General features: G+C 37.6%; 1 protein-coding gene across 4 annotated transcripts; it reads left to right on the plus strand.

Annotated features, from left to right (window-relative positions):
• The first annotated feature begins 7679 nt into the window (after positions 1-7679).
• LOC107220977 (putative fatty acyl-CoA reductase CG5065) lies at positions 7680-26792 on the plus strand. 4 transcript variants are annotated; one of them, XM_046736427.1, is made up of 8 exons: positions 7680-8055; positions 19693-19996; positions 21954-22270; positions 23266-23513; positions 24433-24619; positions 24793-24978; positions 25848-26108; positions 26232-26792. In XM_046736427.1, the coding sequence occupies exons 2-8, from the start codon at positions 19748-19750 to the stop codon at positions 26308-26310; spliced, it is 1527 nt and encodes a 508-aa protein (XP_046592383.1). In that variant the 5' UTR covers positions 7680-8055; positions 19693-19747; the 3' UTR covers positions 26311-26792. The 4 variants fall into 4 exon arrangements, with proteins under 4 accessions (XP_046592383.1, XP_046592387.1, XP_046592385.1 ...); XM_046736431.1 differs by lacking the exon at positions 7680-8055 and adding an exon at positions 8887-8906; XM_046736429.1 differs by lacking the exon at positions 7680-8055 and adding an exon at positions 12260-12606.
• Positions 26793-27604: the final 812 nt, after the last annotated feature.

Raw genomic sequence — 27604 nt, forward strand, 5'->3', positions numbered from 1 at the left:
AGCACGTGAAAGAAGAAACTCCGGGCATTCACTAATCGGACCTAGATAGATTCATTTGCAACTATCGGACCCACTCGTGTTACTATGCTAATATCGTAATAGCCCAGAGCTAATGGCCGGGCGGTATTATAAACCTGCCACAAATGCAATGCGAGTTCTGTTTACACGCCTGTGTTATATTATACGGTCTATACAGTGTTTAAGGGGGGGACCTATACTTCTGCGACCTGGCTTATGAAATAATAACGTTAAATGATCGCTGTTTTGTTTATTCGATTGCTATATCCATCAAAGATTAACCTTACGAAAAAGCTCAACATTTTTCGATTACTTCATCACCGTTCACAAAAATGCGAATTGTGATAAAACGATGAAATCTAAAATTCAATTCGATGGATTGTTCGGGTTAGTCGTTCGAGGATGTGAAAAAATCAGCGATTCTTTACGTTGAAAATTGTTGGAGGAGACACGATTTGAAGGTGACGAAATTTTAGAAAAACTAATTTTCGACGGGATTCGTTGCCGTAATTTATTGGCCCGACATTTTACAGACACGAATTGATCTGACCGTGAACGTACAATGACAAATAAAATAATATGCAAACCTTACGACGAGAAACACAATAGAACCTATAAACCCGTTAATATCGCTGTTCCAGTGCGCGTTTAGAATCAATCGAACTTGTTATCAACTGCTTTCATATTGCGTTCAGAAACTTATGCGCATATATAACCTCCAGTTTCTTAAATTTTATAACACCGTGTAGGTACCGGAGAACTTCGATACAATTTTATCAGCGTAGCAGTGCGCAAGACTCAAAATGTATCCCGAGTAAACAAATCCGTAAAACCGATATACCGCGTGTCATTCAGGCATAGGTAAAGAATAATGATTCGTTGAATTCATGTAACATTTTTAGCGATCGTTCGCTAGACAAGACGTTAAGTTTATAGAATATTCGAAACAGTCAAAACATAAGTACAAAATAATCTATAGATAGCCTACCAAGTGACTAATTACGTCAGATTGAACGTATGAGGTTTCATTGCATCAAATACTGAACGGATCTATGTGAAATGGAGTCGATTACATATCTATAGTAGTAACATAATATTGGGGAGCTTGGCTAATGGGTGCCGGCGGGTAATGAGAGCGGTTGCAAAATTGACTTTCCCGATACTCGTATTTGCGCAAACGACTCTCGGCTGTCTTTCCGAACATTTGACTAATTGTAAGATGGCCTCTCTCGGGCACCCCTCCGGAATCCCGCGTTTAATTGCACGAGACGGTTGTGTGTTTTTCGCGTCCACGTTTATAAAAAGTACGAAATTTCAACGTTCCAGGTAAGCATTAAAATGCACGGTCACTGTATTGTATTTACACCAGCTATATCACCGTGTATCTGTCCAATTTAAGGTGTCACTAATGAAATTGCAATAAAAAACTAGATGAAATTATAATTTCGTGTTATTTTTCAACTCGGTGTTATGCGGGTAATGGGAGCTATATACATGATTTTGTTAGCACATATTTCTTTTTACTTATTAACAGATTAATGATTACTTAGGCAAATAACATTAGAGCTTTTTCAGGCAGGTTGAAACCTAAAATTAGAGTTTTGTCAGACCGACTAGAATTAATGGCTTCCATTTGACATGTGGGACACTTGATGGATCCCGTTTCCCGAAGTGTGGGGTAAGACCAAAGATTATTTAGCTCAATGATTTTTCAGTGATTTTCTGGTAGCCAGATGAGTAAGGCTTACACGTCCGTAATTATGAAAGAGAGAAAAATTTTTTTTGGCAATTACAGAGCGTTGTATGATAATTATTTAACGAAGGCATAAAACGGATATAAAATCGATAATTAAATAATCGCAGAAGTCTCGTCGATGAACGGAATTTCATGAAATGATGTTGACATTGCTCTGCAGTGCGAACGGCCAATTTCATGAACAGAAAAGTTGAGAAAACGGGTTTTTGACGAACAGTATATATATATATATATATATATATTTTTCTTCTTTTTCTTTATTGCGAAAGTAAAAACAATATTATTAACTTTCGCTATGGAATCGATCGTAATGCTGATTATCACATACATCCTGCTAGAAATAAAACTGAGAATAACTGCAACAAAATAATTTTTAAAAAATCACCAAGGGAGTATTCTCGTTTAAAACTTTCAAAAACAGAATCGATATGTGTTTGCTCGTTACTTTGATTGCAGTACCCAAGCGCTCACAAATATGTACGTAAAACGCTTTCGATAAATTGCCACAATCTGTGAAGCTATCGCAGTTTCAAGAACGGAGGTCACGTGTGGCAGAAAGGCAGCTGCCTCGAAAGAAATCAACACTGTAGAAATAGATACGATATGTATATGCATAGACACATGGATAGATAGGATACGAAGAAGAACGGTTTTACCGGCGTTAGGAAAGTCTCATATCCATCTTTATGGCCCTGGGTTGCCGGTGGATTGACCAATAAGTTGTGAATAATTTGGATTATATCTGATGATTCAGTAAAAAGTACCTCATGGTCGAAGCGATAAGAAAACTTTAAATTACATTTTTGCAACCGATGTAGGCCGTGATATCTCGAGAAATCACGAACCGATTGCATTTAACGAAAGCTCGTTCGATATTTGGTTGAATTTTCCGCAGTTCCTGCAAGCATCAAAACTATTCATTGATTGCTTACACTTTTTATAGCCGATAAAAGTTTGAATAATCGTTTGAAAAAATGCTAAACTTTTTTCTTTGTCACCGCATTAATTGATTTTTCGTGATGCGGTTTTCAAATGATTTTAACAGGATCGATGCACCGACAATGTTTCTATCAATAACTGTAAATATGTTCTCAAGGAAAAAGAATAGAAAAATCATAGTTCGTCTCTGTAAAAATTTACTTTTTTCTTTCTTTTGTTATTCATTCGGACGAACGTCAGCACCGCAAACATATTCCCGTCAACTACCGAATTACTTGCCAAGCTTCATCGATCTGAAGATTACGCATATTCGAATTTTGCATTTTGTCCGGTAGAATTTTTCAAATGAAATTTTGAAAAGGCAATTAATATGTGTTGAAAAACGTCCGAGATGTGTGTGCGCATTATTTATTTTTTTTTTTTTTATTTATTTTTTTTCTCCTAAAAAAGAAACGTGGAACGGATTGGTCTTCGTCGCTTAAAATAAGAATAACTGTCATCTGAAAAACTCTTTACTGTAAGCATATATTTCGTGACGTCATAAGCACTTACAGCGCCCCTGGACGTTGAACGTTGAACTAAGGCCGCTGATTTTATTGGTTTATTCCGTTAGACCCAACCAATGAAATCACTCACAAGTCGAGACAGACTTCTTTTGGATCATGGACGAGTTTCTGTCACCTGAGAATTTCCTCGTCGAACTCTGTCATATTTACGTAAAGCTAACCGATGGAATAGATTTTCCCTGGTTACGTGTGTACATTTAGACGTCTCTAACTCCCTGTCGGGAGTGAAAGAAATTCTGAAATAGTAAACGCGGTGAATATTCAACGAGTCGGTGATTCCAATCGGTCATGTTTCATGTGGCGTGATTTTATTCATTTCATCATTATTCGTAATAAACATAGTCGGTAATCTACGTTAACAATGAATGAGTTAAAGATGTACACTTTCATTCAAGCTACGATTTAAGAATTTTCCTAGTCAGATTCGTATCCCCGTTCTCGCACAGTTCGACGAGGAAGTTTTCCCGCTACATACGTGTCGAGATTTTTCAAAATAAATGCAGATCGCTAGAGATCCTTCAGGGACTTCGAAAACTTTGCAAGAGATGATTTGAAGGAAATGAAACGTTTAGTAAAATAAGATTTATAAAATTTTGCGATCAGTCTGATACTTTCGCTGAAAAAGTAGTAGAATCATGAAATTGCTGTAAATTCAACTTTGACCTTAGATAACATTTGTAAGAGTAAATTTATCATGAAACGATAACGGACCTTTTTTGTAGAGCGTTCAATTCCCTGCAAAAATACGTTCCGATCTTGTCGTTACGCTAATGCGTTGACGAGTTACAAAATTCCAAAGTTAAAAAAAATAGTCTCTATCTTATTCAAATGAGAAACTTTGATAGCATTTTTTTCGTCGCGTTGAACAATATTTTTTACTTTATAGGCACAGGTTCAAATATCCGGAACAGTTGACGTTGACGGGATCCAAGTTTGCCATTTATTTCTTTATCTCTCCTGCAATCATGCCTCGAGTGAAAGTAAACGCATTTGATCGCGTTAAGCGCATTCGTGCTGTTTATAAACGTCAGTTACAGGTTACGTGACGGATTCGTGGTCAGGCGTTATGTGCAGTTTCCACATAATTAGAATCAATGCTTCGTACATGGACTATACGTACGTACAATGGTTATGCAGTTTCACGAACTTAAAATCGGCAATTCAAAGAAGTCGTGAAAACGGGAAATTCATTTTTTTAGAAAACAATAATAATAGATAAATGAATAAATACTTCTTTTCTTGAACGGACGTGTCAAAAATATGTAACCAAGTTTAGAAATGCCGGAACGCTGCCAATCACTCCACCATACGTCTAATATATTATTTATATTATCCAGTTTCTGACGTGTTGCAAATATTTATTTATATATCCACTCATAGTATACACATTACACATACAATATACTATATGTAAGAGATTTTTCTCTCCCTGTGTAGTGTGCAAACTCGACCTCGCTCTCGTTCCGGGGCACTTCAAATGTTGTTATACGTTACTTTTACCCTATGATACGCTACACAAAATTATTCGATTGTACAATATGACAGTCGAGATTTGGTAATTAAATATTTACGGCAACCATATAAAAAGATAGGCCAATTGAAACGGTTAAGAACCCTTCGGGTTATTTGTGCTTCTTAAGTGCAGCGTGAAAAGTAGCGGTAAAGAAGAAAAACTCGCAGAATAATCGGTTTTAATAAAGCGGAAACATTACCGTTTGAATACTATAATCGCACGGATAAAATCAATATCGTACACTGTTCTGGAACAACGACATTGTGCATTATATTTTGTTAACCGCGATCGCGTAGCTGCTGACGATTTTGTTTCTTTTCAACTTAATTCACACTACTTTACACCTCAAAAATTGATACGGCAATCGGACGTCATTCAAATAGTTTCAGCGTATTAACGATGACAGTATATTTTCAATAGTGTATCAATTAATACTCTTTGAATAATGTATATTTTGAAAGATACGCATGGCTGGTACGTAGCTGTTAGGTGAGGGCATCGTTGAGATTTCAATGAAACGGTGAAAAGTTTTTCCGCCGTTCACACATTTCTGGCTAAACTGTCATTAGCGACGAATTATAGGAATTTGCAGAATTGGAGGGCCACGGGATTTCGTTAACTTTATAACGTATGACCGGTGTAAAAACTTTTCACCGCTTGATTGAAATCTCAATCATGCTTCGTTTCACAGCTAGGTAATATAAATCGCTGAAATACGGTAAAACTTGGCTTATCTTGACTTGTGGACTCGATGAATCCGAACTCCTGCAACGAAGAAACAAAATAAATTGGGTCACCGAACTAGGCTAACCTGCACTAACGCTGTATTAACGTTGTAATGAAAACCGCCGTGTAGATTTTTACTTTCAGCAACTCTTAGAACAGTTTTAATTTCACGTAAGCATATAAACAATGTATGAAAGCTACCGGAAACGACAATATTTCATTATTCCTGTTTCCGTTTCCTATCGCGGAACAATTTCATGAGCAAATTTGAAATGCAGAAAAAAAAAAAATGATCTCCGACAGTTGGCTGTCGTCGATAAACATGAGCCGAATATTACGAAACCAGTGAAAGAAAGAAGTATAAAAATGAATAAAAATATGATTCACGAACCGCGTAAATGATCTTAGAATAAATCTAGAAAATTTGTGATGCAAATAAAGTGAAATCTGCGAAATCGAGATGTGACTCGCGGGCTGGTTGCAAATTCTTTGGAAATAAGACATCCGACATCGTTTAATCAACAAAGAAAACGGAACCGTTATCGAGTGAATCCGGCCACCGATCTCTCTGCAGCAGCATTCGCGACGATCGTACGGATCTTTGAAGAAACAAGTCCAACGACCTGGATTATCTGGCACAGTAAGAAGTATTTTTCTGAACCTGCAACGTCTCCGACGGAGACAAACTTTTTATTCATGTTTTCTTCTTTTCTTCAAACTCCTTCTGCTGCGTGCAGCGCGTGTGAAGATAGAAATCGTGGCAACAGCATCGAAGTGTAGAGATTACGTTGATTAGAATCGGCAGAAAGTCGCTTCGACTATCTATTTTACCGACAGAGCGAGCAAGTTTTTTCAAATTTCTAACGTTTTCTACAAATCGTATATTTTCTTACTCCGTTCAGTCGTAATACGGAAATTCTCCGATCGGGACACTCGGATATTTGAATGAAAACGTATAACAACGGCATCCCATAATACCGCGAACTCAGCAAGTTACGCGTGTGCGAATCGAGGGATTACAATGGACAAGAATTGATAATGATAAGACTTTCGAATAAACAAATTTTGGCATAATCAGCATAAAAAGTATATAATTCGGTATCGAAAAAATTCATAATGTATTACAAAGATATGGATACAATTATACGAAATGTATTGGGACTTGACGGACACAAAATGAAAACAAAAAAGAAAAAAACATCTGAAACTTATCTCTGGATATGTTCGATAGAGATGTATTATTTACACGCAACATGCACGTAAACGGAATAATAACCACAAGCATATTTCGGCTTGGCAAAATTTTTTCCGAAAGTTTTAAAAGAAAGATACATGTATAACTTTTCTATGTTAGATCGATAAAAATACTCAAATGTTTATTACGCACGTAACATCGCTCGCAAAGATTTGAAATTTGGCACATTCTTCGAACATATTTAAAGGTACGAAGTACGATTTTCACTCATTTTTTCAATAACAATAAAACTTAAACTCGTAACATTACTTCCGCGAAGTGTTTGTATAAGAATATTGATAGTTTACCGGTGACAAAAAAAATTCTACAAATATCGCAATTACACACCATGAATGAAATATACTCAAAGAGTGTGCCAAATTTCCGATTCTTCCTACTGATATTATGCATATAAAAAATAAACAAGTATCTGGTTTATTGAATCTGTGATTCCCTAAAATATATATTTTTATAATATTAAGTTTGATGGCTCCGAATTTTTGAGCAGAATGATTGTTTGTTTGTGTGATTCAAAAAATTATACTTATATTTTCGATATCAAATTTTCGAAACATCGGGGCACGAGTTAAAATTATTCGAGCGTTTTCTAACTTTACGCGCATTTGTTTGTTTGTATTTATTTATTTCATTTTTTTTTTATTCATGCAAATCTTGATTATATTTTCAGGCGGAAAATAGGGGGGGGGGGGGGGGCAAAAATTTTTGCCAAAGTCGAAAAAAGGGCCACCCTACTATGGATATAAAGGTAAAATCACGCGTGAATGAAACGCCGCCTCTTGTGGTAATAATAATACCTAACATTGCATGCAGGCAAGATTAAATTGGTGGGGGAAAGCAGCGATTGCAAGCGGTAAAGCATATTTAGAGGGGTACCACCGCATGCTTTCGCGCCAGTTGCTGAAGAACTGTTGCTACAGTTCGTTACAGGCCTAACGAAACTACATTTAACAAATTAAATACATTTCACACACGGTTCCGAATACCTTAATTGTAATAATAACAATAAAAATATCAATCATAATAATAATAAAACAATAATACTGACAACGATGACAAAGTTCCTGCTTCAATTCTGTAGCACCGTAAAATTGTAACACAAATAATAAAAATATTCTATTTTATTTGTATCCTAAAAAATTCAGTTCCGTGTACTTCCGAGTGTCGAGTTTTGTCTTTTTTTTTTTTTTTGGTAATTTTTTATTTATTTATTTTTTTTTGTTCTACTTCTTCTCGTCCTTCTCTTACTTATCCGTTCTCATTCGTTACCACGGACGTTAAAGCGGTAAGTTTGAGTCTTTTCGAATTTATCAAGTGACGATATAATGTAACGTAATATAATATATGTATATATATATGCAAGTTCTAATTTATTAATATGATAGATAGATACTATATGTACAATTGTATGCAGTGAATTGAAGAAAGTGCTTCCGCAACAGGTTGCATATTTGTGGGTGTGATCGCGAGGTGCAGATGTGATGCAGTTTTCACTTGTGCAACACGTACGATTTCTAATGTACCTTTGGATCAATTATATGCATACCCGTCGCATAAATAACGTGTGTCTAATTAATGCGCACATTTGCTGTGCCAGGAAGTGCATTAATTATCGCGCGGCTACGTGCCAATTTCACTCAATAATCTATTTCTTTATTTATTTCTCGAGTTTTATTTATTCTGAAAAATCCCCCGATGACCGGCCATAATTTAGTTCGCAAATCGTGCAATTCTTACGCACGCCCTGCAGTAACGTAAACGTATGCGTAGAACTGAAGTAAAAAATTAACATGAAAATAACGGATAAGCGGGAAGTAGTCCAATAGATTTTTAAATCGGTCAAGAAGTAGGCGTGCGCCTAGAGAAAATGCGAAAGCTGCTGCTGCTGCGAGTGCAGTAGATGATCAATGACCTGTATAGTCGATAGATACGGACGATCGACCCAATCGGAAATCTCCGGTTATCGCGTGAATTCCATGCAGTTAACGGTGAATTTTGTATTTGTAAAAAAAGTGTCGACACCATTCGAAGCAGTCGAAAAGTTTGCGAATTTATTTTACCGAGAGATTTCTCTAATCGAAGTGATGGATAACGAATGAGGGAAGGAGAGAGGAAAAAATAATTCATTGCATTCGTGTAAGTAGAACGGTTTGGAATGATAATCGTTAAACGCGTATCTTGACGCTCTGAAATTCCAAGCGAGAATGTTTTATTAACGAGTATAAAAACCGGATGAGCAATAAAATGGAATAATCTGTTTGCGAGGTGAATGAACTTTGTTTTGACTACTCACGATATATCAACGTGGTCAGTGTACGGATAATTTTTATTTTTTTCATCTCACTTTCATTCGGCAAAACACTAATTTTAATACTGCACTCGACGGCGGGAAGATTGTTCTTAATTCGCGATGCTATGTTTTATATTAATATACATTACCAATGCCGTTTCTAGCAACTTTCCGTTGTCGAGTTTTGCGAGCGAGTATAACAATTACTGTTCTTAAAAATTCGACAATCGTAATCGCGGTCAAGCGGCGCGAAAAAAAATTTTAATTAAAAAGAATATCACCTTTTAATTAAATTAAAAAAATATAATTAAAGAAACGAAAAGAGTAGGTTAAATTTTTTCACCTAATTAGATAAAAACTTGAGGAGAAATTCTTTTTTATTTTCTTCATCCGCAACGATAAGTCGACAGATTTCCGTGCACAATTTAATTCGGCAAACGCGTTAACTTGAAAAATTTCAGTCTCCAACACTTTTCGTCCCACTTCATTCTCTGCGTTATACCTATCCCAATTCCATTGAGATCCGTGTTGCATTTTGCGAAGGTTATAAATATGAGAACTAATTGATTTCACGATCGTATCGACGACGAATGCACCATGCAAACGTCGATCGAGCGAACGTGCGAGCAAACGAAAGGATTCTCGTGCATGCTTTACGCTATGGTGTAGAAATGTAAACGCACGTGCACACATATATATGCATGAAATGTGTATTAAGCAGCCGGTGAATGCGAGTGGAAGCAATTAAATTTATCAGCAGTTCCGTTCGTTGAAACTCAAGACGAGCTCAAGAGCGGATCGTTTCGACTGTGAAAAAAAAGTAACACCTACGTGCAAGCGTTTGATAGCGAATTATTTGCATGGTCGAAATTATAGAAAAAATTCATTAATTATAACAGCAATAATTATAGGGATAAAATGTTAAAATCCTATATAATATATATATATATATATATACTACACAGGAAATTGTACGTAATATCAGAGTATCAAACTCCCTGCGGTAAAATATACCAGATATAAAGATTTATGTATATTATTGGTGAGGAAAAAAAAAAAAAAAAATGTACGCCAATGGATATCTCGGTTCCCGCCCAGAAAAAGTAGTACGAATCGAAAAAACGACGTGGAAGAAAATATCGTATGCCTTGCTATACTGTAACATTTCGAAAATTGACGTAATTGGTAATGATTTTGGTGACTATTTTTGAAAAAAAGAATAATCAATGTGTCGATTCGGTAGTTGTACACGTTAAGAAATGATACAATTTATGAAGATGAAGAATGCGGTATGTATTATAAAACAGCCTAACGAGTGCGATAAAACCACTATTAGAGGCAAGTAGAGTGTTGAGTTTAAAAATACACCGGTGGGTCAGGTGATCAAAATTATGTAACGCGGTAACAATGTATGTGCGGTTTTTCTTTTATTTTTACCTTTTTCCGTCTTTCGTCATATTATTCATAATAGAAATTTGACCGTTTAACATCATCGTCGTATATTCTCTCTGTTTTTTTTTTCAATCCTTCTTCCACGTTGACACGATGTGTCAAAACTACCTAGAGGCATGACGAATGGCTGTTTAGGATTATACACGAGAATAGGAAAAAAAATAATGCGAGGAGAAAACGAACTTGAGCAGAGGCTGCATCGTTTAAACGGCAATGAAGAGACTCGAAATGATAATAACAGCAACAGCGATTCGTATAATGAGGACACAAAACGTTAAGTGAACATACAAGGTAGCTCCGGCTATAATTGCTGTAAATATTTGCAAACTCCCGGCGTGCATTAGAAACGGTTCGTTTGACTCGCGCCTAGACTACCGAAAAAAAAAAACGCTACTTTTTTCACACAACAAACCATGTAAGGCTGTGCGACTGCAGATAATACCATATTTAATAAGGTGAAATAGTGGCATGATAGGATAATGGAATTTCATTGTTACTTATCACTGTTGCATTATCTCATACGTACATTATACGTATATTACATACGTATTATTACAACTGTCGTCAGGAGGTTTGGAGGAGAATATTTATCGTTAATCTTTGCAGCGGTGTACATACATGGCCTTGTCACTGCATACGTACGGCAGTGAGAAATTTGACGAAACTTTTAATGATTCACCTGCAGAATTATGAAATAGCAAAGCATATACTTAACCCTTTGAGTCAAAGTGTCCGTTTTTTTGTATATTTATAGAACTTTTCAACATACTTCTTTGCGGTCTTTTCCTATTTCTGATGGTGTAATAATGGGTTTTCAATACTCGAGAGTAATTATTGCAATGTAATGTAAATTATTATTGTTAGAAACAAATTGATTGATAAAAGTCGTGAAAATTGAAGTAATGAGAATAAAGAAAGTTACCTTTCTACACTTATACATGTTTTACAGAAATTACAAATTTTTGGAGCCGCTGATTTGGATTCTGAAATCTTGTTTTAAAAATTCAAGATTGTGGATCCAATATGGCGGACCGAAATTTCACATTCAATCGAAGCCAGAAAAAAAACTCTATCCAATGGTTTTTGGGATCGCTGATTACGAATCCGACATCAGATTTGGAAAACCTAGTGTGACGAATCAAATTAGTAGCCCGGAAAATCCCAGCGTAAAGTTTTTTGACCGTATTCGATCAAGTTTGAAATTTTCATCCACCATATTGAATTTTGAAAACAAGATTTCAGATTTCAACTCAACGACTCCAAAAATCACGCAAACTACTATCTCGTTATAAAAGTTGACTCAAAGGATTAAAAGTGTTTCAAATTCCTAGTTAATTTTTTCTCACGTGTAATTATTGCTAAAAAATGAAAACTTGTGGTGAAATAATGAAAAGCCGAAAATAAGTTATAAAATGAGAACCGCGGGCCGATAATTGACTCCTGTAAATACAGCGTATAATAATGGATAAAACTGATCGTCACGATTTCAAAATCGACTGCAAATGCCTAAATTATACAAAGTGCACGAAATCTCGACGGTTTGTAAAATATTTAAAGAGAAAAGAGTAGGGTTAGTAAAATACGAAATAAATAAATAAGGCGTCTCTTCGGTCGGAATAAAAGGAAGTCCGCCGGTAAAAACACCCCTGCGCGTATGGTGCAACCCTTGCCAACGGTGCCATCTGGCGGTAGAAACGATCGATAGGAAAAAAAGCGAGCGTGCACCTGCCGGAGCCGACAAAGGAGGGCAAAGGAAGGCAAAGGAAGGAACGAACCCCACCCCTCGGCAACAAAATTTCTACCCCCTATTCGACAGGCAGTGAGTGTACCGGGGGCCGTTGGAGCCGCGTGTGACGGTCGGACTCGAATTGACTAGAGCGTAAAGTAGGCAAATTTTACGCCAAAGAAACGATCGCTCGGAGTAAGTAATAGATTGCAATCGTAATTCGGTGGCTCAGTCGAATTTCACGTACGTAAGGGAGTGAACTCGGGGGTGGACAAGCCGATACATAAGGGGCAGAGAATGTCGGAGCGAAAGACCGACGAAGAAAGGCTCGAGTGTGGAAGGGAGGGTAAAAACTGATCCGTACTATCGTGAGTATGATTTATACGTGTTACACGGCGGGGATAAAGAAAGGTAGAAAAATAAGGGACGGAGAGTGTGATGAATTTTCAAACCAACTTCATACAGACACTTTGCGGAATCGGGATTAATTCTTCGCGCCAATGTTTAACCGCGGCGTGGTAAAACGTGCGGATAGAACGGTTAATTCGTGCAAGTTGAAGAGACCGAGAGAGGAAATACCTGTAGAGCTTTGTCGCTTCGGATGCAGTCTATCAAGTGTTGCAAAACTTTGTCGTTGCGTTGCGTAACGTATCCGATTCGTTTTGTTTGCTTGTTTTGCTTTGACGAAACTTTGGCGTTTGGTGAAATTATTATTGCAGTTGGATAAAAAGAATATCGCCCAGTCTGATCGTTATTTTGCATCGTAAGATTGATAAAAAGAATCGTCCTACTCGGCAGTTACCGAATTTCACGCCTAACAATATTTCCTATGTTTCGTTCGAGTACATAACAATTGAGTCTGCAATCGCTTCGCGAGACGCGAAGAAGCTCGGCATCAGCTGATTTATAAGATACTTACTGACGTATATTGCAGATCGTCCGGTGTTTCAAATTCTGCACGGATATTCAATGCACGAGTCTTACGTCGCGGACCAAATAGCCGCAATTAGGACAAAAATAATCGAGTAGGGCTAACTTTTGCGATTCGTTGAAGCAGGAGAAACAGTTTCATTCGCGTGTATAACGTGTGCCTACTTGTTAGTGGGAAAATCTGTTTTCAAACCAAACGGCCAGTTGCTGCAACGGCGCGATTATCGAGCAAACAAAACCGACCATCCTTCACAACCGACGTGGTAACAAAATTTCGGAGATAAGCTGGAAACATGAGACCAACGCGGGTGGGACGAACTCGACTTATCGAAGGATTGATCCGCTATTTCGATTGGTGGACATTTATTTTTAAAAATCTGCTCTAAAACTTGGACTACGCAGAGTGTAAAAGTAAGGCGACGAGCCTCCAGAGAAATGTCAACGATTCGTTTGGGATGAGAAATCTTAGAACTGGTTCAATTTAAGGAAATAACGAAAAATCTAGTCGTCAAGTTTCGATAATTTAGAATAACGATCTTCCTTCTCTTCGTCCGCACTTTCAGTTCGGCACGAACGTTTCGTCGAGTATCCGTACACGTGTGTATCGATATACCTCTAATCTGCATCTATAACAAGACGGATGAAAAACGGAATTAAAGAAGAGCTGCACATTTGGCAACACTGTAAGCGCTTTAGAGAACTCAAGTTAAATTTTCCTTCTTAAAAATAATTCCATCCCGACGTAATCCGGATCGACCCGTGACCTTATTGTCGTGTAGTTCCTCCTCGTGTCCTTATAAAATGAAGAAAAATCTCCAACCGCGTCTAACATTATCATCAGGCATGTAATACGGAGTGAAGACGATAACGCGGAAATTGAACGATCCAGTCCAGAATAGCGGTTTAAAATGAAATATGTAGGTCTGCACTTTGTCAAGGAATATACCGCATCGTTTATATTTTAAAACAGTTACTTAAATCGAATTTCTATCATGTATACCTCGGCACGCATGCGTATTAAAAATCCGTTCAACTTATTAGCTGCGTAATATCTGCGCAAATTGTACCGCGCGTATTAAAATTGTAGTAGAAAAAGAACACGCGTGCTCGTATTACGAACCCTGCAATATATCTTTGTCAACGACCGTACTTACGTATATAATACACGTATATAGGCACCTTACAATACACGAGGGAGACGGAACGAGGCGTAAGTCTATGGAAATTGAAATATACATTATAAAAAAAAAAAAAAAACAAATCATAAATTCCACCAAACCGTATTACCCTGATAGGTATACATTAGATCTCCAATTTTACAATCAACGTATCAATATTGTCTGGTAGGTAATTTAACGCACAGTTCAAATCGATTTTTATTCACTTTAATTGACCCCGAGTTTTCATGCACGTTCAAGTCACATAAGAATCCTCTTTTTTTATTGCAGTAAGTATTATTTTGGTTTATTTTATTTAACATTACAGCCTCTGCAGAATCATAATTTTCACGTCACATGGTATAAAAATGTTCGACGATATTTTTGGTTCGATATTCTTGTACACGTGCGATAATAAATACACTGACAAACACACACACACACACACACGCGCGCGCGTGATACACTTTCGCAAGCACGCCTATTTACCCAGCTGTGGCCATGCTTTTTACGACGATATTATACGATCTGCTGTTATTCCTCATATATATGTATACAATATACATATATACACGTACATACGTACATATACGTACGACGAACTTTACGAGAGCGTAATTTCGCCGTTATACATATCACTTATGTAATGATACATTGGTGCGGGTCGGTTTGTTGGCTCTACGTGTTACTACAATCGAAAACACTCGCTTTGATAGCCTGACCGAGAAAATTCAACTAACTTTATGATGTGGATATACCTAGGATATAAATGTGCAGTGATCGTAAATCGCAATTCGAAGGCGATGATTACCGTATTACGAGAAACGATACACATAGCGATTGTGCGAGCGATGAATAAAAAGATTTGTGGAGTACCGAACCGTGCGTGCAGTGCAGAAATTAACGATCTTGTTTGTCTGTTTTTCTTTTTTATAAATTTATTAATTTTTTTTTTTTTTTTTCTTTTTATTCACACATTTCTCATTCGTATTACAAGAAGATCATTGCTCGTACGATGAAACGTTGACTTTCAAACGAACTCGTACAAATTCTTTCACGAGAATTATACACGACAGAAATTCTAATAGGGTGTAATTGAACCACCCGTCCGATTCAGCCTTGTACTTATTATAACTTGTTGAAACTGATTGTGAGCTATGAGAAACGTGCGGTCATGATTTTATGTATTTGAGAAACGAATAGCAAGTCTTTTTATATACACAATTACACATTAACGCTCAACGAATAACACTCGAGTGGTTGTATACATATTTATACACATAATCACGATGTTAATGAGGGTGAAATTCGGACATTACAAACCTGCGTATCGGTTAAATTGTTCGATTCGGTAATTGTTAGAAATATATTCCAATCCTAAAATAGTCACAATTGATACGAATCGTTTACCAAGGTCACAATATATACACGTATACGACGATTATGCAACTATTTTTGGCAATAGGTATAGTATAAAAAATTCCTGTTACAACACTGTTCTATAAACCTAATGTAGATGTATAGATGAAATGTGTATTTGTAGCAGCGCGAATCGTGGCAACCCAAGGTATAATTCTCAATTTATTATAAACAACGTAATATCGTCATTTTCACAAAGAGCTCGCCAGGACGATAAAATATATTATATTACGAACTAAATAAATTTTGTTTTTGTTCCTCAGTCTTTGAATCCCGAGCAACGAAGGATAGAGTTAATTTTTTTTAAATAACCTCATCACACGTAGAGGAATGATTGCACACACAGACATATGTTGTACAGGATTTTGCGTCACAGAAATTTCGGGCGAAATTTACTTATCCTCCGCGTTTCTGTTTTTTTTTTTTGTTTTTTTTTTGTTGTTCAACAACCTCTCGCATCTAATTCCCGCCAATTCTACAATCGCGTCGCGACGATCAAAAGGATACAAATTAAAAATGTATCATGCAGTTTCTACTACAAAACAACAATCAGATGTACCTCAAATGTCATCTAAACCCAACGATCGGATCGTGAGAGTTCAAAGACCTGAATTGGATTCCCTAAATTCGACGCAAGTCGTTAATTACGCAGATCAGCAGCTGGAATAAAATAAACTAAAAATTCATTGCGTTCGTTATCAAATTTTCATCCGCGTAGCTATCGCAACAGCCGTTACTAAGATACGAAAAATAGTTGGGTGGTATAAAGTAAAAAATCCAAAGTGAAGCAGTCGTATAATGCGAGCCGTCTAGTGTTAAGACTTTAACGGATAGACCAAGGTTTTCTCTATTCCTAATCGATACAGGCTTATACTTCAGGTATATTGTAATACACATACGTCGCGTGTATAATACTGCGCGAGTTTAAATTCATACGAACGCACTTATGCTCGAGTTTAGTGATCTCTCGATAACGCTGATGTGAAATAGGTGTGTTTTCACGATGGATCAGAGGATAAAAATATGATAAGAATCATCACATTTGCTGTAAAATTTTGTTTCAAACGTTCAACGCGAATAAGTTTAATCGTTGCAGTTATTATAAAGGTATAATATGAACGTTGGGTACCCAATTTACTGATAATTCTCACGTTAGTATAATCAGCGTCATCATCATCATCGTTCGCTATAAAAGTTTACAGCAATTGCAGCAAACTTCGTCCTGTAACACGATTCATTGAAACAAATGTCTGTATATTTTTTCTGCCAATGATCCAATGATCCAGATCCATATCGTTGAAGATTTCATCCAAAATCTATGAAACATAAATTCGTCGAAAAGACGTCTAAAAGATATCTTATGCGGCATTTTCTGACGCCTAACATGAAAGATGTCCTTGGGGTCTTACGGACGTTAGAAAATGAGGCTTAGGACATCCTTTAGACGTCTTTTCGACGAACTTGACTTTGGTGCTGCTTGGGTACCTACGTGTATATGTAAATAAACAATGGCGATCCGAAGTACCGCACGGATCCGTTTACATCGTGATAGCGAAAGAAACGTCCTCCAGCTCAAACGTCCTCCAGCAAGCAATGCGCGATGAAAAAAAAAACGTTCAGTTAACGTGGGATATAAGAAAGAATAAAGTCATTGGGGTAAGGTTCAGGGAAAAACGGTGATTTCGCATTTTGTTGTGGCGTTATAGAGTGCGTTCCTGACAATTGACGTACACGTGGATAGAACTGAGCACACCAAAGCATCCGCAGATAACTTATCTTTGTGATTTCATACGATTACGCAAGAAAATTAACAACCGCGACGTTGTTACCGACACAAGATTTACAACGAGAAAAAAAAGGTAGAGGAAAAAAAAAGAAAAAAATGGCACGAGAATGTTGACGAACCAAATTATAACTTGCATTTCACGTATACGTGTATTTTACCGCGTGTTTATAAAGCTCTGTTCTTCTTTTGTATCCTCAATTTTATCAAACCTACGCTACACACATGTATAGCTATAGCTGATCATCGGATTTTCTTTAAAGCCAGAGTTTCTCTCGAAAAGTTAAAACGAGCTGAAAAACGAAGGTGTAAGTAGTCGTTTGAAAATTCAATACGCCGCAATCTTCAGCCCCCGACTTTTCCTCCTTTGTATTGCTATGTATTAAATATTGAGATGATTTCTCTCTCGGACTCGATTCTGCAATCAAGGAATAAAATATTTCGTAAGAGTTTCGAACGGAAAGATAAAAAAAAAAAAAAAAAAAGCGAATAAAGATTCGCAAGCTCATTTCATTATGCATACGACGAGTCTTCGATTCGTCGTCTAAGACGTTCTTACATACACATTCACGTATCGTGAAACTTTTATCCATCCATAAATAATAAGCCGATTGAATTTCATTTCTTTCATCATAAACAAAAAAAAAAAAAAACCAGTTCTCTGAACAAAATGAAAATGAGTTTATTGCGGTAGCTATTATTAGAAAACTTAGTACACATATATTACTTTTCCATTTAATTACGGCTATACCCGTGATGAATATATTTTATGGAACAATTGCGACAATTTGATGCAATAATGAAATAATAAACCAACGTTAAGGCCTTGTTTGACTGAAAAAATTTGGTAAACCAAACGAATATATTCAAGATTGAAATAGTCACCAGAAACTCTAATATCGACGACTAAGTGTGTAATTACAGGAAATAGTTAGTCTCGTACACACTTCCAACTAATATTTAGACAGTCACTGAAACAGCGTCGATTTAGCAAAAAACCTACCAACCATACAACAAATGAAATTTCTCTTTCGATATGAAAATCCAACTCCGATTATTATTTAATGCTGCAACGCGCGACTCTTCGCCGAGTCTACCGCACGCGTGTAAGTTTATCGCTCGTGATGAATTCTGTACACAAGGGAAATTTGTGCCGATATCGAAGTAACGAAAAGGTTTTCAAAACGGGTTTAAGGCGAGCTAGTCCCACGACATAGACTCGCAGACCATGCCTAGTTCGCGTCGTTAGCGAGAAACGAAGTCACCCACTTGCAGGATTGGAGCAACGGGGTATCGCCGAGTTGCCGCTCGTGCTATCATTTATATTAACGGACGGATCGATTCTCTTATGCCTATCTATCAGGTTTTACCCACCACGGCGCGAAGGCTACGTAGATAGATAGACATGCGAAGGCTGGTGGCAGCCTACGCTGTATGAATAGTGAATACGTATTATTATTTCACATATATCCCCCGAACTTCGCAATGCCGCGTGACGATTCCACGATGAGAAGTACAGACTGCTCTTCACATCGACCGACGTCCAAATTTCTCTGTTTTGCAAAAATTAGGTCAAACCAACTTGCAAGTTGCGAGATTGAAAAATTAGTAACGTTAGCGTCTGTCGATGCAGGTTTATGGAAAATGTTGTGTTTTCGCGTAATAAAGCAGAACGTGCTCGTACGTTGCCAATTTCTATTTTTCTATTCTTCTTGATGGAAACAGACGACGCTAACAAACGACGGTAAAAAGGATGAAGGAGTAATAAAAAAGGGGAAGAAAATATAAAAAACCAACTTCAGCCCACACAATCTACCCCCCTGTTACACATACGAATAATAACAAATGCCGGTGTAAATATCGCGTCGATTAGACGTTATTTATAATGCATGCCTGTAATCTTGACATTTCTTCGAGATCGTTGAAAGAAGAGGTTAAAAGCGTCGAGAAAAAGAGAGACTGACACGAGAGTAAAGAGAATTTGTAAGGTGCAGCTTTCTTCCACCTTACTGTACTCGTTACACGTACGTATTCGCATATCTACGTACAGCTGACAATGACACGTAGCTCGAGGTGTTCGACCAGCAGCATTCTTACGTTCATCCCGTTCCTCCGCATCTTCCCTGCATGTAACTAAACTCGGTCAATGCACCGTTGCGTTACAGCGGTTGCGGCAGTGACCGGCATCTGCTGAACGGTACATTGGAGAGTGAAAATAAGATGGGAACGACAAACGCGGACACCGAGACGGGGCATCAAAACGACGAGGCGAGCGTGGCGGGAGGCTCGATCGAGTCCTTCTTCGCAAACGCGGTGATCCTTGTAACCGGAGCGACCGGCTTCCTGGGCAAAGCGCTGCTCGAGAAGCTGCTGAGATCCTGTCCTCGACTCGGCACAATTTACGTCCTTATACGCGCGAAGAAAGGACAATCCGTCGAACAGAGGCACCAGGAGCTCATGGACAACCCGGTAAGAATTATCCTGTATATTCCTGTTTTTTCCCCTTTTTTCCTTTCCTTCTTTTTTACTCTTTTTTTTTTTTTTTATTCCTGCAGCAAACAGAGATCGTCGTCGTGCACCGTTGTGGGTAATTTTACGTTTATAGATAGAAATGAAAAACTAATAATTTTCTAACCGTTATATTACACCTCGGCCTCAAGGTTTATTCTTTACACAGGTATACATGTAATTATTTGCAAGTAATCTAAGGTGTACGCGCAGAAAAACAAACGTACATATTTTATACACTAGTACGTATGACTAATCGATAATTATACGTCGTATTAAAAGAAATTAAAAGACAAAAATAAAAACATAAATAATTATAATTCCACGTACCGTAACACGACTTTTCTCGGCTACAGAATTCCTCGTTAGCTGGGCGGGGGTGAAATTTTTCCCGGGGACGAACGAAGTATTTGCGAAATTTTCAATTCGACGAATTTACCATTCTTTCAATGTTGGCGAAATTTTTAAGAACGAGTCGAATTTCGCCATACATTTTCAATGTATCCTACCAATTGCCACATTATACCTGTATCTTATAACATACATAAGATAAATAAATTGGCAAAGTTTCACTTTTCCATGGCAATTTGTAAAATCGTAAAAATTTCTTAAAAGGTTACAACGCGATGTATGAAGAAATTCTTGGAAAGAATGGCGTTTTAAGTGAAAATAACGAGTAAATTTGCATTTGAAAAAATCCCTTCCACATAAATCGTCCCGTGATTTGCATATACGTTCTTTGGAAAGTAGTTCATCAAGAATGAAACCGCATGGAATGCAAAGTTTCTTGGTTAGTAATAACGAAAAGAATTGTATGTGTGATTTGCATAGTCGCGAAGGAAAAAGAATAAGCAATTAAAAAAAAAAAAAACTTGTTTAGTGAACGAATATTTTTAGCGAACGCGTTTATTTTATTGCCGCGAGAGTATTTAGATTCCAAATAAAAGCGATACTGGCAAAATGCCGATCGTGTAACATCTATACTATACGTCGTACAATGAAACTTTGTGTACATTATACTTTTTAAACCGGCTGTACAAGGTAGGCGAAGAGTCGAACCCACTGATGACTGGGTGTAATAATTGATCAATTGAGGGAGAGAGAGAGAGAGAGAGGGGGAGGGGGGGAGAGAAAGATAAAATGAGAGAAAGAAACGAATAAAAGTGGAAATATAGGTATGTCTTTCACTTCGATTACGAGGAGGAGTGTGGAACGTCGCTCAAGGACGAAATCCACACGCGTCATCGTTGAAGAATTATTACACTGTTACAATTTATTGCGTGCAGCTATATTGTTGAATAAAATTACGATTCAACAAATTATATAACATTGAGCAACGTTGCAACTTTCCCCCAATAATTTTGACACACGCGCGTACCACCAGGTATAATACACGTATGTGTATATTATTTTTTAACAAATTGTACACGGGCACCTATGTACGTATAAAAATGTACCGTAACGATCGGGACACGTGATCGATACGACGGGATAAAAGGAACTTGATGTCGTGAACGACGGCTCATCTTCGTCCATAGGTGTACAATATATCGAGATTCCAAAATCGTACTTCAGATTATTCGCTCTCTTAAGACGATAAAAATTCTTTCCATCTTACATGTCTAATTCCGACTCCACGTGGTGGCAACCTACTTATTCGTGTTATAAATATTACGTCCGTTGCCGATCACTCTCGTAGCGCGCGTGTGATAATCATCGACCTGAATTCAATACAGTAAGGAAAAGCAATATTATACGTAGAGTGAAAAATCGTCCTAGAGTCGAGGAGTCCTGAGGTTTCCAATGACAAATATCGATAAACGATCCTGCCTCGACGATTTGAAAAATTGAATAAACGAAAAACGATAAAATCAAAAGAAACTACTAACTTCTTCTCTTTCCTCGACGTGACCGACAGGTTTTCAACAGAATACGATGGGAGTATCCCGGCAACATTGGCAAAGTGATACCGGTCAAGGGTGACGTCGCAATGCCGGATCTCGGTCTCAGCCCCGAAGACAGAGCGATGCTGACCCAGAGGGTGACGATAGTTTTTCACAGCGCGGCTACGGTCAGATTTGACGAGCCCTTAAAAGTAGCCGTCAACCTCAATACGCGAGGCACCGAGCGAATGGTAGAGCTCTGCAAGTCCATGGAGAATTTGGTCAGCTTCGTCCACGTCAGTACCGCCTACAGTAACGCTGATCAAAAGCGTATCCGAGAAGCGGTTTACACGTAAGTTTCACCGAGGAGAAGACGAGGAGTGGAGAGATGAGTAAAAGGAAAAATATTGGGAATGAAAATATGGCGTTGCGACATGAGAATGTGATCCGAGTCAATCTCTACGATTTAATTTTGTTTCTTTTTTTTTTTTTGTAATATGTTATATTAGATTAAAAACTAAGCGACACGTATTTTTTTTTTTCGTACGCCATTGAATAATTTAAGAAGGTGAAAACATCCTGCAAAGTCAGGCGTGTCAAAGGGCGATTTGGTAATTTTTTTTTTTTTTTTTTTTTAATTGAGAAAATTATATTTTTCATGTCTCGTTACGAGAAAACTTTTCCAGCTGGATTGGTTAAAAAAATATTACGTTCTTGTGGTTGAAACTGCCAAATCACCCCTTGACATGGCTTAGTTTGGAAGTTTCACCCATTTAAAGTGTTTAATGGCAGCTGAAAAAAATACGTATCGCTTAGTTTTTAGTCTACTATAACATATTGCAAAAGAAATCAAATTGGAGAGATCGAGCTGAGATACCTTCCTTGCGAGTGTCCCATATTTAATTTTTAGATACTTTTTTCGTCGTATTTTTTTCGGGGAATTTGTTGAACAACTCAAGCTTCACAGCTTGCACCAGACTTCTCGTACTTTCGTATTCGCTTACAAGTGACCTAAAACAATTTGCTAATAGCCCAGTTCTCGCGGCAATATTGCTCAGCCACGCCCCCGACCTTCGTTTCCGATAACATATACAGCAGAACCTCCGTTATCCGAACTAATTTGTGACTAAGCCTCGTTCGGATAATCAAAAGATTGGGTAACCGAAATGCAGTTTTTATCTCAAGGTATAACGATATTTACAACACAAATTTAAATCGACAAACAGTCCGTACTTGGCGTTCGGATAAATCAAGTCACGTATCGGATAATTGAGGTTTCGGATAATCGAGGTTCTACGGTACCCAGAGAATCGATCTCCCAATAAAAAACCGTCTTTTACACTCCAGCACGAGAATTCTACCCCAGGCGATGATCGAGATGTGCGAAAACCTCGACGACGAGACGTTGGCGCTCCTGGAGAAGAGGCTAATCGGCAAGCATCCGAACACGTACACACTGACGAAAGGACTCGCCGAACAAATCGTCTCGACGAAGGGCGTCGGCTTGCCAATAGCCATAGTCAGGCCCAGCATAGTGTGCGCGGCTTATCAGGAACCGTTTCCCGGATGGGTCGACAACGTCTGCGGAATCACGGGTGAGCGCGACACCTCTCGACCCCTCGACCATTCGTCTCAACCTTCATCTTTCCGCACGCACCTTCAAAGGTGGAAATTCGCGAGTATTCTTCTCATTCGGATTCGAACGAATCTTCGCATCGATCGATCATTTCGAGTCAGATCTGCACGTATACGGCATAGCCCGTCCTAAAATAAATTTCCGGCAAAAGGGTGCGGGAACCCTGGAGGAGTTCCACCCTCGATTCATCCGATTCTTCATCGGGGCTACATAAAGGGATCGTAGGGTGAGACACGCGTCCTTGAAATTGAGGAAACTTCGGGGTGCTGCTGTAGTATACGATTATCTCTTTCCTTTACGTGACCGGCAGCGAAACTGGGTTACAAAATTGGGTGAAAGTACTTATACGCGTGCCTACATCGGCTCTAGCCATGAAAAGCTATAAGGATCTCAAGATATCACGTTTCAAACTATCGACGGCTTAGCCGACTCAAGCGAGCGACGTATCGTTGGAAACCTTTCAATGACGGTCGGTTGAGGGGCTGCGAGATAATCACGAAAGATGCTCGTCCCAGTGTACGGATACGATTAGCAACCTCTTACCGTGCGTCGTCTCAAATCCGTGTAAAACGATAGGTTCCTTTCCAGCGATCGGTATGTAATAAAATTCCGTATTGTGAGTAATAATAAAAAATAATAACAATAGTAGTAATAACAGAATCTCGCGTCCTTCGCCAAGCCGCGATTATCGCGTTAATTACTTGTCCGAGACCCGTTTATACCCGTTTCACCAAAGTATCGAGGTTGTGAAAAAAATTCACGAAACTCTGCTTAGATCATGCAGTTGCGCAAGTCGATAGTTTTTATATTACACCTAGGCATTGCACACACTTGGAATATGCAAATTCTAACAAGCGAAACCGCATAATCGCACACAGGAATAATGATGGAAATTGGCCGAGGAACGATACGGAGTATCGTTTGCAACGCTGATCTGATCGTCGATGTCGTCCCGGTCGATCAAGTCGTCAACACCCTGATATCAGCAGCTTGGCACAACGTCATGTGCAGACCGAAATCACTTCAGATCTACAACTGTACGAGCGGATCGTTAAATCCGATCAGGTACCAAACCAAATCTCCCCCTCCCTTTTTCCGATTCCCCGTGATTTCGAGGGAGAAAAGAAGCTCGTTTTTTATCGTCTTTCCACGTGTTCCGAATCGCTGTACGTTTCTCCCGTACGCACGATCAATGTTCGATGGTTTTGGCGGACGTTGTATATAATTTATCGTTTCAGGTGGTCGGAATTTGGAAGTCTGACGAGGAAGCACGCTATCGATTCACCGACGAAATACGTCATGTGGTATCCGGGATTTACCTTCAGGACAAATAAATTCATCCACAAGCTATTGGTCGGAATTTTACACTTTTTACCAGCGTTTATAATCGACCTTGTCCTCAGATGCCAAGGTGGAAAGCCCATGTGAGTAATGCGACAAAAATATACTTATATATTGTATTTTACCAATAGATCACCGATTCCTCAACCTAATCGGATTAACTTGTGATTCTTTCTCATATTTTTATCCGAAGTTCATTCAACCTGAGACAGATGTTTTCATTGATAGTTTCGCCAAATCGATACACGCGATAACGACTATCGGATATACATTGATGTAATACTATTATACGCAATATTAATTTATTCTCGATTAATTCTCGATTAATTCTCGAGAAATTATATCAATTTATTAAGCTTAATTACTCGGAAACGGCTTGTCTGACAAAAATCTATAATCAGACCTTTTTTGTAGGGAATTTAATTTTATAAAGGGATAAGTGAACATAAATTTTTTCACTTCAATATTTCGACAGTTCTGACGTGAAACATCAAATTATTACTAAAAATCAAAAATAGCGATGATGGACCTCTTAAAGTTAATATTAAGGGCTTAAAATTTCATGAAATTTTTTTTTTGCCATACTGAATGATATTCTCAATATATTTTTCAAAAAAAAAAAATAGTCAATTTTTTTGGCCCAGTCTAATACGCAATGCCAGATCGGCAACTTATGGGACAAATTGTTCGATCATAAACCTCGTTGTAAACTTATTGTAATCGTACATTGACATTCGACAACGTTCAAGGAGATATCAATAGAAATTCATTTCGTACCGCAATGAATCATCATTGAATCAAAGATACCGTCCCTCTATTTCGGTTGTTCAAAATATCTTTGATCGTTACTTTTCCCCTTCAAAAAATTTCTCACTTCCTCCTGTATAAGTTGTGATAAAACAACAACTTGCAAATCCTCTGGAATGATTTGCAATTTTTCGTCTATACACAGAATGATGAAGATAACGCGAAGGTTTGAGAAAGCGGCGAAAACCGGTGAATTTTTTGCTGTAAACGAATGGCTATTCGAGGCTGATAATATGAAGAATTTAGTCAAAGACGTGAAAATGACGAGTGACGCGAACGAGTTCAACGTCGACATGACCTACATGGATTGGGATGCCTACGTTCATCAGTACATGCTTGGAATTAGAAAATACATATTAAAAGACAGTCCGGACACCCTAACCAAGGCTAGAAGCCGGCTTCTGAAGTGAGTATACGAGTGCTTTGTTTTATAAATCATTTTCTTGTTGCGTGTAACGTTAGTGGTGATATTGATTTTCTTTCGTATTATTTTATTCATTTATGCATTTATCTTTTCTTCTTTTTTCAGACTCTACTGGGCTCACAGAATAACGCAGGCGTTCAGTGTCATCGTTGTCATAAAAATGATAGCTAGTTTTGGTCGGTGATGTTTGTGAAACGGAGCAAAACGAGAGAAAAAAAGGGGGAAAAAATTATTCTTATTTCGGTCTGTCGATGTTCTGTGAAAAAAATATTTATTCGCTTTTTTTTTTTTTTTCTTTCGATTTCATTTTTTCATATAATCATCATTACGCACCTCAACTATTGCCACGTGAGGTTTCCGAACGAGGAATCTGACGGAAAAAAGGGAGGGGGGCAAAGAATGAAAGAAGTAAAAAAAGGAACAAAAGTACTTTATAAGATAGCGTTATCATACTAATATAGCCTTGTAGATGTACATACATTACGATGCCGTTTACTGTTTTATTATATTTACTGTTCGACAATGTATTATCTACGATAATGTGAGGAAGTTACATTCGGAGACCGGACGATGTATTATACGACACGTAACATGCAGTTATACGCGAAAATATTATTTAATTATACGAATTGATGTGGAGATTAAAAAGTAACGTGTTTAATTTAATTTTTGCATATTTTTTTCCTTTACTTTCTCTTTCTCACTCTCAACTTTAATCTATTCCTCACGTGTTTTCTCTTTTAACCTCTGATTCGTCATTCAATTCTACCGTTAACATTACAGGCATTTCAGTATACCTAAATGCTTATACAGCCACGCGACAAAGGACCAAGTGCATACCAAAGAATATTTTCCAATAACGAAGAGAAAGATACGAAAATACCGTCACTATTGAAGAATTGTCTGTAGTAATTCGAGTGTTTTTTATTCAATTTATTTGAGGACAGTGTTAATTAAACGCGGCGTTACTAACGCGATAAGAATCGTAAAAATGATTACGAAAATGACGATGGTATGATTATACTGGTACAACTCTCAAGTATACATGTATAAATATTTTATACTACTTTTTTGAAAGTCAAAAAAAATGTGGAAGATTAATATTACTCTTGGAATACGGATGAATGTTTCATCAATTCTCATGTGGATCGTGGCTTTTCGACTGCGTGATAAATTATTAATTGTACATAAACATATACATAATAGGTAAACGTATGCCGTTGAATTATACAGTTTTATTACTTATACGGCGCGCGCTGTGCGTGTGATGTAGAAAATGATCAACTTCGTGTATAATTTTGCATTTTTTATTTTAATTTTTATATGGTAATTTTTCTTTGTCTTACTAGGACCAAAACCTAACTGTTCCATTATAGATTTAATAATAAACATAAATATACATTACATATTTAGGGTAATCAAACATTTGTAAAAAATAGTTTTTTAACGACACAATGAGTAATAAACATTTATTCTTA

The sequence above is a fragment of the Neodiprion lecontei genome, chromosome 4, assembly GCF_021901455.1.
Source record: "Neodiprion lecontei isolate iyNeoLeco1 chromosome 4, iyNeoLeco1.1, whole genome shotgun sequence".
NCBI classification, from domain to species: domain Eukaryota; kingdom Metazoa; phylum Arthropoda; class Insecta; order Hymenoptera; family Diprionidae; genus Neodiprion; species Neodiprion lecontei.

Coding starts and splice junctions, on each gene's coding strand:
- LOC107220977 (XM_046736427.1), top strand. CDS start 19,748: ATGGGAACGACAAACGCGGACACCGAGACGGGGCATCAAAACGACGAG. Junction 24,620..24,792: donor GGATCGTTAAATCCGATCAG/GTACCAAACCAA, acceptor TTATCGTTTCAG/GTGGTCGGAATTTGGAAGTC. Junction 26,109..26,231: donor GCTAGAAGCCGGCTTCTGAA/GTGAGTATACGA, acceptor TTCTTTTTTCAG/ACTCTACTGGGCTCACAGAA.